General features: G+C 38.8%; 1 protein-coding gene across 2 annotated transcripts in view; it reads left to right on the forward strand.

Moving 5' to 3' along the window:
* METTL9 (methyltransferase 9, His-X-His N1(pi)-histidine) overlaps positions 1-15,535 on the forward strand; it is a 43,648-nt gene that overhangs the window by 14,283 nt on the left and 13,830 nt on the right. For both annotated transcript variants that reach the window (XM_060031886.1, XM_060031887.1), the window contains exons 3-4: positions 2,534-2,743; positions 8,377-8,561. In XM_060031886.1, the coding sequence (XP_059887869.1) occupies positions 2,534-2,743; positions 8,377-8,561 (395 nt within the window). The remainder of the gene's footprint in view (positions 1-2,533; positions 2,744-8,376; positions 8,562-15,535) is intronic.

Raw genomic sequence — 15,535 nt, forward strand, 5'->3', positions numbered from 1 at the left:
AAGATAAGGTACTTATCGACGTCCTTTACTGGGAAGGGGAAGACCAAGTAAGGAGAGACTTGATAGCTGTTTTCAGAGTTTATTTTATAAGGAAGATATTTGTAAGGAGGTTTATCTCCTCTGTAGACTCTAAATCTAGAGAGAACTTAGAGAACGTAGGATGTTTTTTTACACACACACACACACCCCAAAAAAATACATCGACATCACTAACTTTGGGAGTTAAAGACAAATTAGAGAGCCATACCTCTCCGTGGTATGTGTTTGCTGGAAACCTTGTACTGAGCAAAAGTCAGTGTCTTGGTATTTTAAGTGGGATAATTCTTCATTGTGTGGGACTGTCCCACACATTGCAGGAAGTCTGACTTTTCTGACCTTGCCTTCTAAGTGACAGTAGCACCCTCAAGTAATTGTGACCACCCAAAACTCTTCCCACCTACTCCCAGGGCCCCTAGAGACCAAAATTCATCTAGGCTCGATGAATTTAGATTTTTTTTTCTTTTGGCAGTTTAAATCTTTTTGTGTAGCCTCTGTTGCTCATGATCTTTGGAAATAGGACAATGCTTCTCTCTCTCGTGCCTTTCAACCTGAGCTCTGACCTCAGATGACCTCTAGCTCTAGAATTTTATGATTATCAGGTCAAGGGTCCTTAGACTCCAAAGAGATGGCTAGAGAAGCCTGTTATTTTAAAACTGGGAACGTTTAAGCCATGGAACTGTTTTGCAACTTACCTTTGGTCCTATGGCAAGTTAGCACCAGCATTTGAAACATGTACCCCCACGCCTGTGACCTCTCTTAGCTCTTGTTCTGACTCTGGCTCCCATGTGAAATTTTGTGTAGCTCTTTCAGGAAGTTCAGCTCCTTTTCTCAGATTTCTTTTTCAGCCTGTTTTCCCACTGGAAGATAGGAACAATTGAGGATTAAAAACAACTTGTCTTTTAGGAGATGTTTTCTCTGGGAGCTAGTTGTATTGGGTGAAAGTCTCTGAGGGTCCCCCCCACCGCATTTTTTAGCATTTCTGTAGGGCAGAAGATTTACTGCAAATATATTGTTAGATTTGGTTGACCTCTTCTAAGGGAAAGGGGAGGAGGAGTTTGTTATATGAGCTCCATATTTTAATTTTTTCCTGAAACTGGTCTTACCAGGAACACCCAGTTGCACACGTCCTTCCAGTCACTGTGTAACAAACATATTGCACCTTAGGATTATTTCCAGAAAGCAGCAGCATGGCACAGATTTCCCTGCCATTTCCTAGACCAGTGGTTTTCAGGCTTTTCCAGGGTCTGAAGAGGAAGCGCCTCAGGAGCTGCTTCAGGCTGCAGAGAAAGGCCCAGGAGTGGGCTGGCAGCAGCGCTGAGGCTCTCAACCTCATTTCAGCAGCAGTTCTCCTGTTACATTTTACATTGTCGATGAGTAACGTCTGCTTCATTTAAAGAAACGGTTCTGCTGCTTAAAGGAAGTTTGAGAATCCCTGCCCTAGACAGACTGGGATTTGAGAGCTAGAAAGCAAGTTCTAAATAGGGAGTGCATTTTATTTCTCAAGATGATGCTTCCTCAGGACTTGGTTTGATCTGTAGCTGCTTTTAGGAGAGCTCTCTTTGATCTCCATTTTAACTCCTCTTTTTTCAAAGGCATTACTATGCTTTAGATGTTTTTTAGGATTTTTCGAAATAATAGGACCCAGCCAATTGTATAACATACAAACTGACACAAGTATGAATCTACTTTTCAAATGCAGATTAACTGATATCACAAGGACCACTCTTCCTCTTTTCTCTAGTGTCTCTTAAAAATCTAATACCTAGAGCTACTTTTTATACTCATTGTTCAGTTTCATATTCTAAATGACTTTTTTCCCCTATTTTCTTTTTCTGCTTAGTGTTATTGGCTAGTGTTGTGGTCTGATCCTGTTGGCCTGTCATTTTTTTAAACCGATATACATGTTTTCTATTACTCCTTCCATCTTTCCTTCCTATTTTGACTTAAATTCTTCACATTCATCTTTTTTTTTTTTTTTCTTTGCGGTACACGGGCCTCTCACAGTTGTGGCCTCTCCGGTCGCGGAGCACAGGCTCTGGACGTGCAGGCTCAGCGGCCATGGCTCACGGGCCCAGCCGCTCCGCGGCATGTGGGATCTTCCCGGACCGGGGCACGAACCCGTGTCCGCTGCATCGTCAGGCGGACTCTCAACCACTGCGCCACCAGGGAAGCCCCACATTCATCTTTTAATTTCTTATATATTTTTTCTTCCCTTCCCACCTTTTATTCCTCTCCTTTCCCCACTCTTTTTGGTGTATTGTTTGCAGCCTCAAAGGCAGACGATGATATCTAGAGGTGTTTTCTTATTTTATTAACTTTGCTTTTTAATCATAAATCATATAGAAGATATATATTTTCATCGTATAATCGTATAAAATAAACATTGTGTAAGTTCAGAAGGCTGTTGGTGTTGAGTCACTACTTTGTGTGGATGTTGGGTGGAAGTGCTTAGCTTGTATAGAGTCATCCATTTTTGTCCTCTTTTCTTTTCCAGGTTGCTAGGAAGAGGCTCAATGTTTGTCTTTTCACCAGATCAGTTTCAGAGACTGCTTAAAATTAATCCAGACTGGAAAACGCATAGACTTCTTGATTTAGGTGCTGGAGATGGAGAAGTCACAAAAATCATGAGCCCTCATTTTGAAGAAATTTACGCCACTGAGCTGTCTGAAACTATGATATGGCAGCTTCAGAAGAAGAAATACAGGTACAATTTTTAGACATGGTTTAGAGTATATTTCTTGGTTTTAGATGTATTGCTTCTTGAGATTATATTATTTAAAGAATATAAATCAGAAACAATTTCCATGATGAGGAATTAAAAAAAAATCTTTCCATATTACAGTTGACTCTTGAACAATGCAGGGGTTAATTCACGTATAATTATAGTCAGCCCTCTGTATCTGCAGTTCCTGCACATCTGCGGATTTAACCAACCATGGACTGTGTAGTATTGTAGTGTTTACCTTTGAAAAATATGGGCAGTGTATAAGTGGACCCAGGCAGTTCAAACCTGCATTGTTCAAGGGTCAACTGTACAAGTAAGTGGAAATTGAGAGAGAAATCATCTTTCCTTGGCAGTGTTCTTCTGAACTAGAGGTTTTGGCACTGTAGGAAGGAAAAGGGTGGGTGAGAGACAGCTTGGAGATCAGATGTAGGGACTTGTTCCCTAATTTGAATCTGGCGTTCTCAAATCTTGTTTTTTGTTTATTTTTTTAATTAAAAAAAGCTTTTTAAAAATTGTAAAAATATGTAACATAAAATTTACCACTTTAACCGTTTTTAAGTGTACAGTTCAGTAGTATTAAGTATATTTGCACTGTGGTGTAACCACCATCACCATTCATCTCCAGAACCTTTTTATCTTTCCCAACTAAAACTTTGGTACCCATTAAACACTGATTCCCCAGTCCTCTGTCCCCCTGGCTCCTGGCAGCCACCATTCCACTTGCTGTCTTTGTGAATTTGACTATTCTAGGAACCTCGAATAAGAGGAATTGTACAATATTTGTCCTTTTGTGATGGGCTTATTTCATTTAGCATAATGTCTTTAAGGTTCATCCATGTGGTAGCATATGTCAAAATCTCCTTTCTTTTTAAGGCTGAATAATATTCCATTGTATGTATATGCCACATTTTGTTTATCCATTCATTTGTCGATGGACACTTGGGTTGCTTCTACCTTTTAGCTATTGTGAATAATGCTGCTGTGAACATGGGTGTACAGATATCTGTTTGAGTCACTGCTTTCCCTTCTTTTGGGTATATACCCGGAAGTGGAATTGCTGGATCAAATGGTAAGTCTGTGTTTAATTTTTTGATGCATTGCCATACCTTTTCCACAGCAGCTGCACCATTTTACGTCCCATTGCAATGCACAAGTGTTCCATTTTCTCTACAACTTCACCAATACTTGTTGTTTTCTGTTTTTTTGATAATATCCATCCAAATGGATGTGAAGTGTCAAATCTTGGTTTTTAGACCATCTGCTGCTTGAGAGACTTAGGAAGAAGGTTATTCTTAATTCAGTATGGATTCTATTGAATGGGGGAAGACGGTGCTGAGTATGGAATGGGGGAGGTGGAGGTAGAGCCTGCTTCCTTCTCTGATATATTTGAAGCTGGGCTTAGGCTTAGAAAGAAAGGAGAGAATTATGTACTCCCTCACTTTCTTACCCAGCTAAGTTCCTAAGTAGGAGACTATCTTAGGAACAGACTAACCCTAGAGACAGAGCATTAGCATAGCTCTTGGAGCAGGATTAGATTTAAATTTGGGCAAAACATGGACATGTTTAGCCTGGGGAAGAGAAGACCAAGTAGGAAGGAGGGGAAGGGAAGATTACTGTAAATGAGTATTTAAAGGGATTTATATGGAAGGAGGCCCACCTACCCCGGGCCATGGCCGTGCTTGTTTGCCTGACATTCAAACCCTTCTGAGACTAAGTGCCCAAAAGGAATTTTCAGTGAGACTTCAGATGTTTGAATTAGTGATTCAGTATATGTAGAGTTTACATGTTATGTTACCTGATAAACTTGTACACCACATAAAAAATACTTAGTTATTGGGAATTCCCTGGCAGTCCAGTGCTTAGGACTCAGCACTTTCACTGCTGTGGCCCAGGTTCAGTCCCTGGTCGGGGAACTAAGATTCTGCAAGCTGCGTGGAGCGGCCAAAACAAAACAAAACAACTTATTTTTCTTTCCCTAATAAATATTTCATATGCCAAAATCTGTTTGCAGTTTGATAGGGAAGTTATACTGGTTGACACTCTCTTCATAATATTATTAGTATGAAATAGAAACGTATTCACAAAAGTGGCAACTTTTGGTACAGTTTGACATTTTAATGGGCAAGCAGTATCTTACTAAGTTTAGGGTTCGCCTAATCCATGATGGCAGGGCAGACTTTTAGCTTCCATGTTTTTTTTTTTTGGCTTCTTTTTGGGAGGTAGCTGTTTTTTGTTTCTCTTCAATATCTGGGCTCATGAAAAACTGGCTTTTTAGTAAAGGTTCTGGATGTCATTTTTGAAATAAACCCATAAAACAGAAAATGGCCAGGCTTTCCCTCTGTTTTGCCAGGATATTATTGTTTATGCCAGAAAACCTGATTGTAAAATTTAAGGATGTGGCTTTGATTTTTAAAACAAAACAATAAATTTTCTCTACATTGCTGGTATTTTTTTTTTTATTTAGGATTTATCAAAATACTGATTGCTTTGTTACTTCTCTAAGGAAAATGTATTTTAAATCCCCCTGAAGGTAAACTATTACTTAACTCACTTTCTTGAAAATAATAACCCCCTGAACGGACGCCTTTCTTCTAGGGTTAGAAATGCTGTTTTGGAAGAGCCATAGACATTTAGGAAGGAATTATACAATTACTTTTTGATTGTGTGTACTAATGAACAGTTCCACAATTCAAATGACAATAAATAAAAACTGTTGTTTGGCAGGAAGAAAATTTTGGCAGCATGGTTACCTTCCTTAGTCTGCTTTACCAAAAGTTAACATGAAAATTTGTTGACATGATCTGAATGGTGGTTTGTAGATAGTGGAGGAAACAAGTGTGTGGCAAGATGCGGACTGGCAACGTGGACGGGTTTGGAATTAAGTCCGCACGGGCAGTTCACCCAAGTGTGTGGGTAGTTCAGAAGGAGTTGCGTATACATTTTTGACACCAGAGAACAAAGATCTTTAATGTAAATTTGAAAGATGCTTGACTTTAATCCATTATCTATAGGTTATCTTGATCTACAGGGATCTTTCTTGAAAGGAAAGGAAAATATTGTGGTTAATTCTATTTCTCGTGTTCATATCCTCTTTTCTTTTTTAACAAAAAGATACTGGAGACTGAAGGGATGGCCATTCACTCTCAACCCACCACCCTGGAAGCATTTATTCAAGGACTGATTGTTAGGTTCTTTCTCACCTTATATGGAGAGAGCAGGTTCATTGACCTGAATAACATACTAGGAGAGTTTCCAAGTTGTAATTTCTACTCTGCTAGAGATTTACAGTGTGACCTTGGACAAGTCACTTCTTTCATTTTTCTCATAAGAAGAGGAAGATTCTAACAACTTGTTAGGATTCCTGGGCTAATATGCAGTTTGAGTGGGGCTGATAAATACGTCTTCATCAGTGGAACTGAGTTTATAAGTAGAAATCACAAAACAGAAGTAAAGATGAAGTTGGACCTCTATAGGTATAGTTTTAACTGTCCCGATATTAAGGCTATAATTTTCTGTTATGAGCATGTGTTTCTGTCTTTCAAAATTACCAACATGGAAACTACCTATCCTCAAATAATTCTGAGATGGATTTAGTTAGATTATTCTAGATATTTTTTAAAATACATTTATTTATTATTTATTGGGTCTTCGCTGATGCGCGCAGCCCCTCTCCAGTTGTGGTGAGCGGGGGCCCTTCCTCGTTGTGGTGCGCTGGCCTCTCATTGCAGTGGTTTCTCCCGTTGCGGAGCACGGGCTCGAGATGCTTGGGCTTCAGTAGTTGTGCCTCGCCGGCTCCAGAGCGCAGGCCCAGCAGCCGTGACGCACGGGCCCAGCTGCTCTGCGGCATGTGGGATCTTCCTGGACCAGGGCTCGAACCCATGTCCCCTGCATTGGCAGGCGGATTCTTAACCACTGCACCACAAGGGAAGCCTGCATTATTCTAGATTAAAACATGCTGATGATGTTGGGTTCTGCTTCGTTTTAGATCAGGCCTAATTTTTTTTTTTTTTTGGTTTTTTAAGTCAAATATATAATTTGTCTTTTGCAAGTTTATGAATTTAAATTGGCTGTTTGGCTAAGGTATTAATATATAAATAGTCTTTCTTTTTAATTGTTCATTTCTGCTTTTAAAATGGGAATTGATGACATTTTTATCCTGAAAGTAGAGTCTTCTCTCTAGTTTAAATGAGCTAAATACAGCTCCTAAAATCATCATTGCAGTCACAGTTTCGATACAACAAAGTGATTTTGGAGCTCTAATGCCCTAATTTCAAGCAACAAAGAAATCTGACTAGCTCCTTGAAGTTTGTCAGTTTTGCTTTGGAGGAGGCTTTAGTTTTTAAAAACATCTAGATTGAGGGATTCCCTGGTGGCGCAGTGGTTGAGAGTCCGCCTGCCGACGCAGGGGACACGGGTTCGTGCTCTGGTCCGGAAGGAAGATCCCACATGCCGCGGAGTGGCTGGGCGCATGAGCCATGGCCGCTGAGCCTGCGCGTCCAGAGCCTGTGCTCCGCAACGGGAGAGGCCACAACAGTGAGAGGCCCGCGTAGCACAAAAAAAATAAATAAATAAAATTTAAAAATCTAGATTGAAAAGAAGATGCACCTGAGCAGTTAGTGTTTCTTTTTATTCTGCTATACAAAAATGCTCTAAAATGTCATTATACTGAGTTTTCCTAAACAGTCCTCATTATGCTTCTAGAATTTTCTAAGATATCTCTATCTGCTGAGCGTGATCAAAGACTTGTTTACCAAAGGTCCTTTTTCCTGTTTCCTTTTCCTCCTGTCTCTATCATAACATGCCTCACCTACCACATTCTGATTGGTATAACCAAGCAGGAGTGAGTAATTTATAGAATTGCCTTAATGGTGTGGCTAACAAAGCCTCTTGATATAGGGTCTCCTCCTCTCTGTGAGTAAAACATTGTAAAGGACTAGAAATGTTCTTAGGGCGAGAGAAGACAGGGAGGAGAGAGAGGGAGGGAGAGACTGATTGTGTTCATGAGATACTGAGGGCTGAGAGTGGTGTGTTAACTATGTTCTTCGCTTACTGTTTTAATAGGATGTCCTGTGCTTTATCTTTTTCTATATAGTTATTTAGAGATGAAGATTCTAGAATATGAAATAGTATCTCTCTCCTGGGAATAGAGATGTGCTCAAAAGACATAAATGGAAATTATCTTATACCACTCCTAGCCATTCTTAAAAATAGGAGGGACCCTAGGAATAGAAAACATGAATATATGATGTCTTCTACGATTACATTCCAGTGAATGTAAAAGTAGGATTCTTTGTTCATTAACTGATGTTCAAGAATTGGATGCCCCAGTTTTGTAACCATTTTTATCATCTTATATCTTCATATTTATTAAACATACTAGTTCTTATAAAGGAAATTTTGCATGTTTTGAGATTTGGAAATAGGAGAATTGCTAAATTTAAAGAAATATGGTTGTTTACTTTTGTATGGCCATTTTATTATTGCAAATATAAATTATAAATGAAGATTTTTGAACTTACTTTGATTTAGAAGACAAAATTAAAGTCTTTACTGGCATCTAAGTATTTTTAAAGATGTCTTTAAGAGGGTTTGTATCTTTCTGATTTTTCCAGAGTACTTGGTATAAATGAATGGCAGAATACAGGGTTCCAGTATGATGTCATCAGCTGCTTGAATTTGCTGGACCGCTGTGATCAGCCCCTGACTTTGTTAAAAGATATCAGAAGTGTCTTGGAGCCAACTAGAGGCAGGGTCATCCTTGCTCTGGTCTTACCTTTTCATCCCTATGTGGAAAACGGTAAGTGTGGCCACCCACTTACCAGCCTGTTATCCAGAATTGGTGCTTATTGGTATTTGTGATTCTGTGCTGTGCACAATTAGACATGGACTGGTATTTCTCAGAATAGCCTGGAATTTAACAGAGTACAGTTAACCCATGTAAAATACCACCTTGGTTAATGTTCGTCTTAATGTGGATTTTATAGAACTCTGGTACTCCCTTTGCAGTGGTAAGAATTAATACTCAGATGGATCTGCCTGCTCAAGATTGAAAGCCTAAAATGCTTTTAAATGGAGCCTTAACCACTAATTTATTAGCTTATGAGCTGAGTCAAGCAATAAATGATGCCTTTTAATCTACCTGAATATACCTGCCAAATGTTACAGCTGTTTCATATTTTACGTCTCTCGTCCCAGACTCTAATAATGATAAATGCTGTTGTTATCCATTTTTTCCTTTTGAAGACCATTTGTGTCCCAGCATGTATCATTTCTTTGACGTTTGGTGTTTTGATTGCATGGTCTTGCTCTTCAGCAACACTGAACGAAGAATATCTCAGAAGAAATGGTTTGATTTCATATTGCTTCACATTTACTTTTGGCCAGAGACATTCATTCATGAATGCAACCGCTTATGTGGTTTGCATTTTAGATCATGTTGAAAGTTATGACTTTAAACCTCTTTTGAATTTTCATAAGTTATTGTACAGTCATGTAAAAATTATTATATGAGTAATGCATGTTAATATTTTTAAATCTTTACTTTTTCTTTTTTACTGCCTTGTTCAGCTTTGGGTTCAAAAACTCTAAGAGCTTGTAGACATTTTTAAGAAATCCATTAGTATTTTGTAAGCATCGTAGTTATCAAATACCTGTGAGAGTCTGTGTCTTAAGGGATAACACTGAAGTTTGCTTATAACTGTGGATTTGTGTTGCCATTCACTTGCTCCTTCTTTTCTTCTTATTTTTTCTCCCTCAGGTCTTAGCCCCTTCTGATTTCGTGCTTGTCTTAACGTTTGCCGAATGGTTTTAGGTTTGTGTTGATGGTGGGGAAAATGGAGAATTCTTTAGACATAGGAGGGTGGGAAGGAGAATAGATAGAATAGATGTCCCCTCCCCCATCTAACTTCTCCATTCCTGTGTTGAATCCTTTTGTCATGGTAAAGAAAAAAACTGCTATAATGTGTGAGTGCCCATATAGTGCATATATGTGTTGTATAGGGGAAAACCTGGTAAATGTTGTCCTTGATAATTTAGCAGCCTGACCTTGTTTCAGTGCTGTTCCCTGTGTAACTAAACCTCGGCTCCATCTCACTGCATTGTAGTCACTAGTCATCAGGTTGTAAGGTCCAGTCTTCCTGTGTCCTGTTGGGCAACCACACGATGGAACTTTAATGCTACTTCCTGACATAGCAGGAGGTGGAAGAGCAGGGGAAAAAACATCAATCTAACCATGAATTTTATTTCCTTGTGGTTTTTTTTTTTGTTTGTTTGTTTTTTGTGCTACGCGGGCCTCTCACCGTTGTGGCCTCTCCCGTTGCGGAGCACAGGCTCCGGACGCGCAGGCTCAGCGGCCATGGCTCACGGGCCCAGCCGCTCCGCGGCACGTGGGATCTTTCCGGACCGGGGCACGAGCCCGTGTCCCCTGCATCGGCAGGTGGACTCTCAACCACTGCACCACCAGAGAAGCCCTCCTTGTGTTTCTGACACTAAAAATTGAAAAGAAGTTAAACTGGACAAGAGGGCAGTCTCTAGTAAGGCCTGAAAACGAGCTCCTTGATTGTGGTTGCACAGTTGCCTGTTGAATCCAAGGAGTCTGGTGTGTGATACACAGCAAACTGAGCAGCGGAGCCTTGTTTGCTGTGGGTGACCTTTAGTGACCTATAAGTTTTGTAGACCGCTTGTGGCACTCTATTATTGCTTCCTTTCTCTAAGTCACTAATTAGATCCTGATGATTTCCATGTGACACTGTGTGAAGACCCAGGAGGTGCAAAGTGATCTTGCTGTGAGTTCATGTATATGGGGCTGGTTTAAGGATATGTGAGTGTACTTTACACACTTGGCTCAATTTATTTTTTAACAAAAGCAGTTGTAGATGAAATGATTACTTGTGTAATTTTTTTTTGATTTGTCTTGAAGTTGAACCACAGCAATTTTGTTGCTTAGGTTAATTTAGGGAAAAAAAATGCAAAATGTATCTTTGTAATTTCAGTTTGTTTGGTTTGCTGACCCAATTCTGGTTGGGGGTTATTAAACCTAGTGAGAATTGTTTTAAGCATCAAAAAGGGGCAAAGTATGTAATCAAGAAAAGGAGACTTATTTTGCAAAAATGAACATTTAGTGATGTTTAATTTTTCAAAATTGTAATTTTTATGAAAAGGTAATTCATGGTCAGAAAGAGTTCAAGCAGCTTGCAAGAGAGTATAAAAGGAGGTTTCTTATCCACTCGTTACACAATCTTGTTCAGGTTTCTTGAATAGTTTTCTAAAGATAGTCTATGCAAATATGTGTGAACATGAAAAAATTGATTCTATAATTAAAGCCCATTATAAATAGTTTCATTGCCCTTTTCCTCTCAAGCATGTCTAGGAAATTATTCCTTACTAGTGCGTAAGTATCTACATCCTTGTCTACGTGTAAGCAGTGGTGTGCTGGAGCTGGTTTTACTGGCTCAGGAGAGCTGATTGTTATCTTGGCAGGAATTTAGTGAACTGGTTGTTAAACTTGGCCATTATTGAAATTGACCTCAATGGGAGTACTTACACCATGGAAATTGGCACACTCCACAAATAGTCTCTCCCTTCTCCTAGCTGATTGGTAAACCTTTACCAGCACACTGCTGGGCATTTGGTAACTTTACTAGCGGAGGCCTCTGTTGACTTATTACTTTTAGATACCAGCAGTTTGCTTTATAAATATTTACAAGTGAAATGAACATTCTTAGGCAAGTCTTTTGCACACGTGTAAGTAGGTATCAGGATGTTTTCTGCTTCAAGAAACAGAAGGAGCAACTAAAAGTAGCTTTTAAAAATTAAGAGTTTATTTTAGAAAAGTGATTTCGAGGTTGGTTAATTCAGTGATGAAAGTGTCCACTGAAGTTCAGAACTTGCTTTCATTTCTTCATCTTCAGTGCGTTGACATTCCCCTCGCAATTACAAAATGGCTGATGCAGCGCCAAGCATCATGTGTAGGCGTGACAGAGTCTTGGAAAGAAAGAGGCATTTTCTCCCATCCTTTTTTTTTTTCTAAAGTGATGGAAACCTTTTCCAGAAAGCTCCCTGGCACATCGCACTTTTTCCCATCGGTAAGGATGGGGGCACATGCCCTGCCCAGCCAACAACTGGCAGGCAGGTTAGGACAATTGTGCTGCAGGTCTGGGGAGGGAGTCTGCCCTGAGCATATTTACACTGTGAGACTGAGCTTGCGGTGAAGGTGGGAGGGATACTCTTATGGCACAGAATATCTTTATCATTTAAAAAGTGTTTACTGAGTGATGCTGGAGATAAATGAGCGAAAAACATACAAATATCCTTGTCCTCATGGAGCTTATGTTCTAATGAGGAAGACAGACTGTAAACAAATGGCATGTTGTTGATGATAAATGTTATGGAGAAAAATAAACAATAAAAGCAAAACAGGGGCTTCTTGGAATTGGGGGTTGGCTTTGGGCGCTATAATTTTAAAGAGGGGGGCTCAGGGAAGGGCCTCTCTTAGAGGGTGATGTAGGGAAAAGGCTGAAGGAAGTAAGGTTTATGGTTATCTGGATGATACATTTCTAGGAGTGGAACTGCTTGTTAAAGAGTGAGTTTTCCAGGGCTTCCCTGGTGGCGCAGTGGTTGAGAGTCCGCCTGCTGATGCAGGGGACACGGGTTCGTGCCCCGGTCCGGAAAGATCCCACATGCCGCGGAGCGGCTGGGCCCGTGAGCCATGGCCGCTGAGCCTGCGCGTCCGGAGCCTGTGCTCCGCAACGGGAGAGGCCACAACAGTGAGAGGCCCGCGTAATGCAAAAAAAAAAAAAAAAAGAGTGAGTTTTCCAAATAGCTACACTGTGATCCTAACACCATTTATTGAGTAATCATCTTTTCCCCAATGCTTTGAAATGCCACCTAAATCATAGACTAAAGTCCTATAATGTGTTTGGTTCTGTTCTCTGAAGATTTATCCTTCTATATGTGTACCAATACCAAAATACTTTAATTACTGTAGCTTTATCATGCTTGTTAATATCATAGCACTAGTCTTTCTTAATCAGTTTCTCTTAGATTTTTCTTGGCTTATTTATTTAACAGATCAACTTTAGCACTAACTTGCCTAGTTCCCCTATATTTATCGGTTAATTTAGGGAGTATTGAGTGTTCTTAGCTAATAATAGGATGTCTTTCAATTTATTCAGTTATGTTCATTAGTAACAAAATTTTCTTCATAAATGTCCTGCACAAGTTTTGTTAGATTTATTCTAATGGTGTGTGTGTGAGATATTATAAATAGGAATTTTTCTTCCTTCATGGTTAAAAAAATAAAAAATTTTCCCAGCTTTATATAATTGGCAAACATTTTTTGTATTTAATGTGTTCAACATGATGATTTAGTATACAGTATACATTGTGAAATGATTGCTGCAATCAAGTTAATTAGCACATCCATTACCTCACATAGTTACCTTTTGTGTGTGTGTGTGTGTGTGTGTGTGTGTGTGTGAGATGAGAACACGTAAGATCTATTCTTTTAGCAAATTTAAAGTATACAGTTCAGTATTATTAACTGTAGTCACCAGGTGGTACATTAGATCCACAGAACTTTTTCATCTTATAACTGAAAGTTTGTATCCTCTGACCAACATCTTCTTATTTCCCCCACCCACCAGCTCCTGGCAACCAACATTCTCTTCTCTGGTTCTGCAAGTTTGACTTGTTTCAATTCCACATATAAGTGTGATCATACAGTATTTGTTCTTCTGTGTCTAGTTTATTTCAGTTAGCATAATGTCCTACAAGTTCATCCATGTTGTCTCAAATGGCTCTCCCATCATATTTTAGAGTGGATATTATGCATACACAGACAAGCAGTTGTTTTTTTTGTGTGTGTGTGTGTGTGTGTGTACCAGTTTTGTAACCATTTACCTTATTGGATTATTTTAGTGTGTCCAGTAGTCTTCAGCATTGATTCTCTTGGGTTTTTTAAAATACAGTTATAGCATCTGCAGATGGTTTTAATACTTCCTTCTCATTTTTAGACTTTTTTTTTTTTTTGGTACAAGTGAATTTGTAGTTATTTCCAGAAAATGTTAAAGAAAAAAATGGTGGAAATTTTTGCTTTGTTTTTTACCTTAATGAAAAAATACTTTAAATATGATTCTGTCTTTTGGCTTGAGATTGCTGTTTGGCTTGAGATACATATTTTTAAAAAATCCTATTTTATTAAGAGCTTAAAAAAAATCAGGAATCAATGTTGAATTTGCCACCTGTGTTTTCAACATCTATAGAGATAGGGTTTTTCTCCATTGGCTTATTAAATTAATAGTACTTTTCTAATACATATCCACTCTTGCATCTCTGGGCTTAGGCAGAATAGTCTTGTATGTACCACTAGATTGTATTTACAAAAACTCTAAATAAAAATATTAGCATTAATATTATTGAAAAATGATAGTCGGTCTGATCTGATCTTTTATTTGGAGGATGTTATCTTTGTCATGTTTTGGTATCAATGTTCTGCTGGTTTTGTAAAAAATAATTTCTGAGTTCTTTCTAATGCTCTGGAACAGTTTAAATAGCATTATGGTTATCCGCTTTTGGAAATTTGGTAGAATTCTCCTGTGAAACCAGCTAAGCCTGTGGGTTTTGAGAGGTAGCCACTGGCAACTTTCTCACTTTCTTTCAGGGTCATTGTTCAGATTAAATTAGACATGTTAAGTCTTAAAGTTCCCATCAGTCTAAATAGAAATAAGCTAGACTCTGGCCAGACTGCTTTGTTGAAAGAGCATGGGCTTTGAGGGCTGACCTGTTTTGAAACAGGGGTCATCCCTTATTACCTGAGCCTCTCATTAAGCTTAGTGTTTCATCTGTAAAAATGGGGCTAATACCTACCTTGAGGTTTGTTGTGAAGATTAAATAACGTAATTTAAAGGATAGTGCCCAACCTTGTCTATCTCAGTATTGGTATTTGATACATATTAGATTTTTTCATTCCATCCTATTCCGTTACTTTGCTTTTATTTGTAGCTTCATTGATCAGATTTGTTCACAGTTCTTCACTTTGAAGTATTTGTCAATGTTTTTGCATTTTAACTTGGTCTCAGAATCTGTACCTTTTCCATCGGTTTATGTGACTTGACTCCACAGACACTTAACTATATGCCTATTAGCCCAGGGCTTCAGACTCTCTCAGGTCTTATATAGTAGAGAGAAAGAAATGACTTATTCTGAAAATCTCGTTTACACCTTTTGGTATGTGGGTTTAAGTGCTCTTGTCTAGAGGGTAGGGTGTATAGACACTAGAACCATGTCTGTCCATTTTCGTCTTCAAGTTGTTTTAATATTATTTTCTTTTCATTGTCTTGGGAAATATAAATCTAAACAGAAGGCTATAGCTTAATCCTTTCCAGTGAAAATTCTGGATGCTCACATAGCAGGAAAATTAATGTTAGGGATCCAGTGAACAGTCCTTATGAAGAGGGGTGAGGATCAATGGCTAGAGAGTGAAGTGTGCTTCATATCTTAGTTGAAATGCTGAAAAAATATTTTTCTATAGAAACATCGTTCAATTGCATTCATATAAAGGCATTTAAGAGCCTACTATGTACCAGGCAGTGCTAGGCAGTAGAAATAAAAAGAAATGAGACATGTGCTTCTAGTTTTAAAATACTTACAGAATAGTTCAGAAGATGTAAACAGACAATGGCAGGATAGTCTGATAAGAAACATGACAGAGTACTATCGGTTTAGAGAAGGAAAGATCCATTAACTGCTAGGGAAGTTTTCATGTAGGTGACA

The sequence above is a fragment of the Delphinus delphis genome, chromosome 15 (genome assembly GCF_949987515.2).
Source record: "Delphinus delphis chromosome 15, mDelDel1.2, whole genome shotgun sequence".
NCBI classification, from domain to species: Eukaryota; Metazoa; Chordata; class Mammalia; order Artiodactyla; family Delphinidae; genus Delphinus; species Delphinus delphis.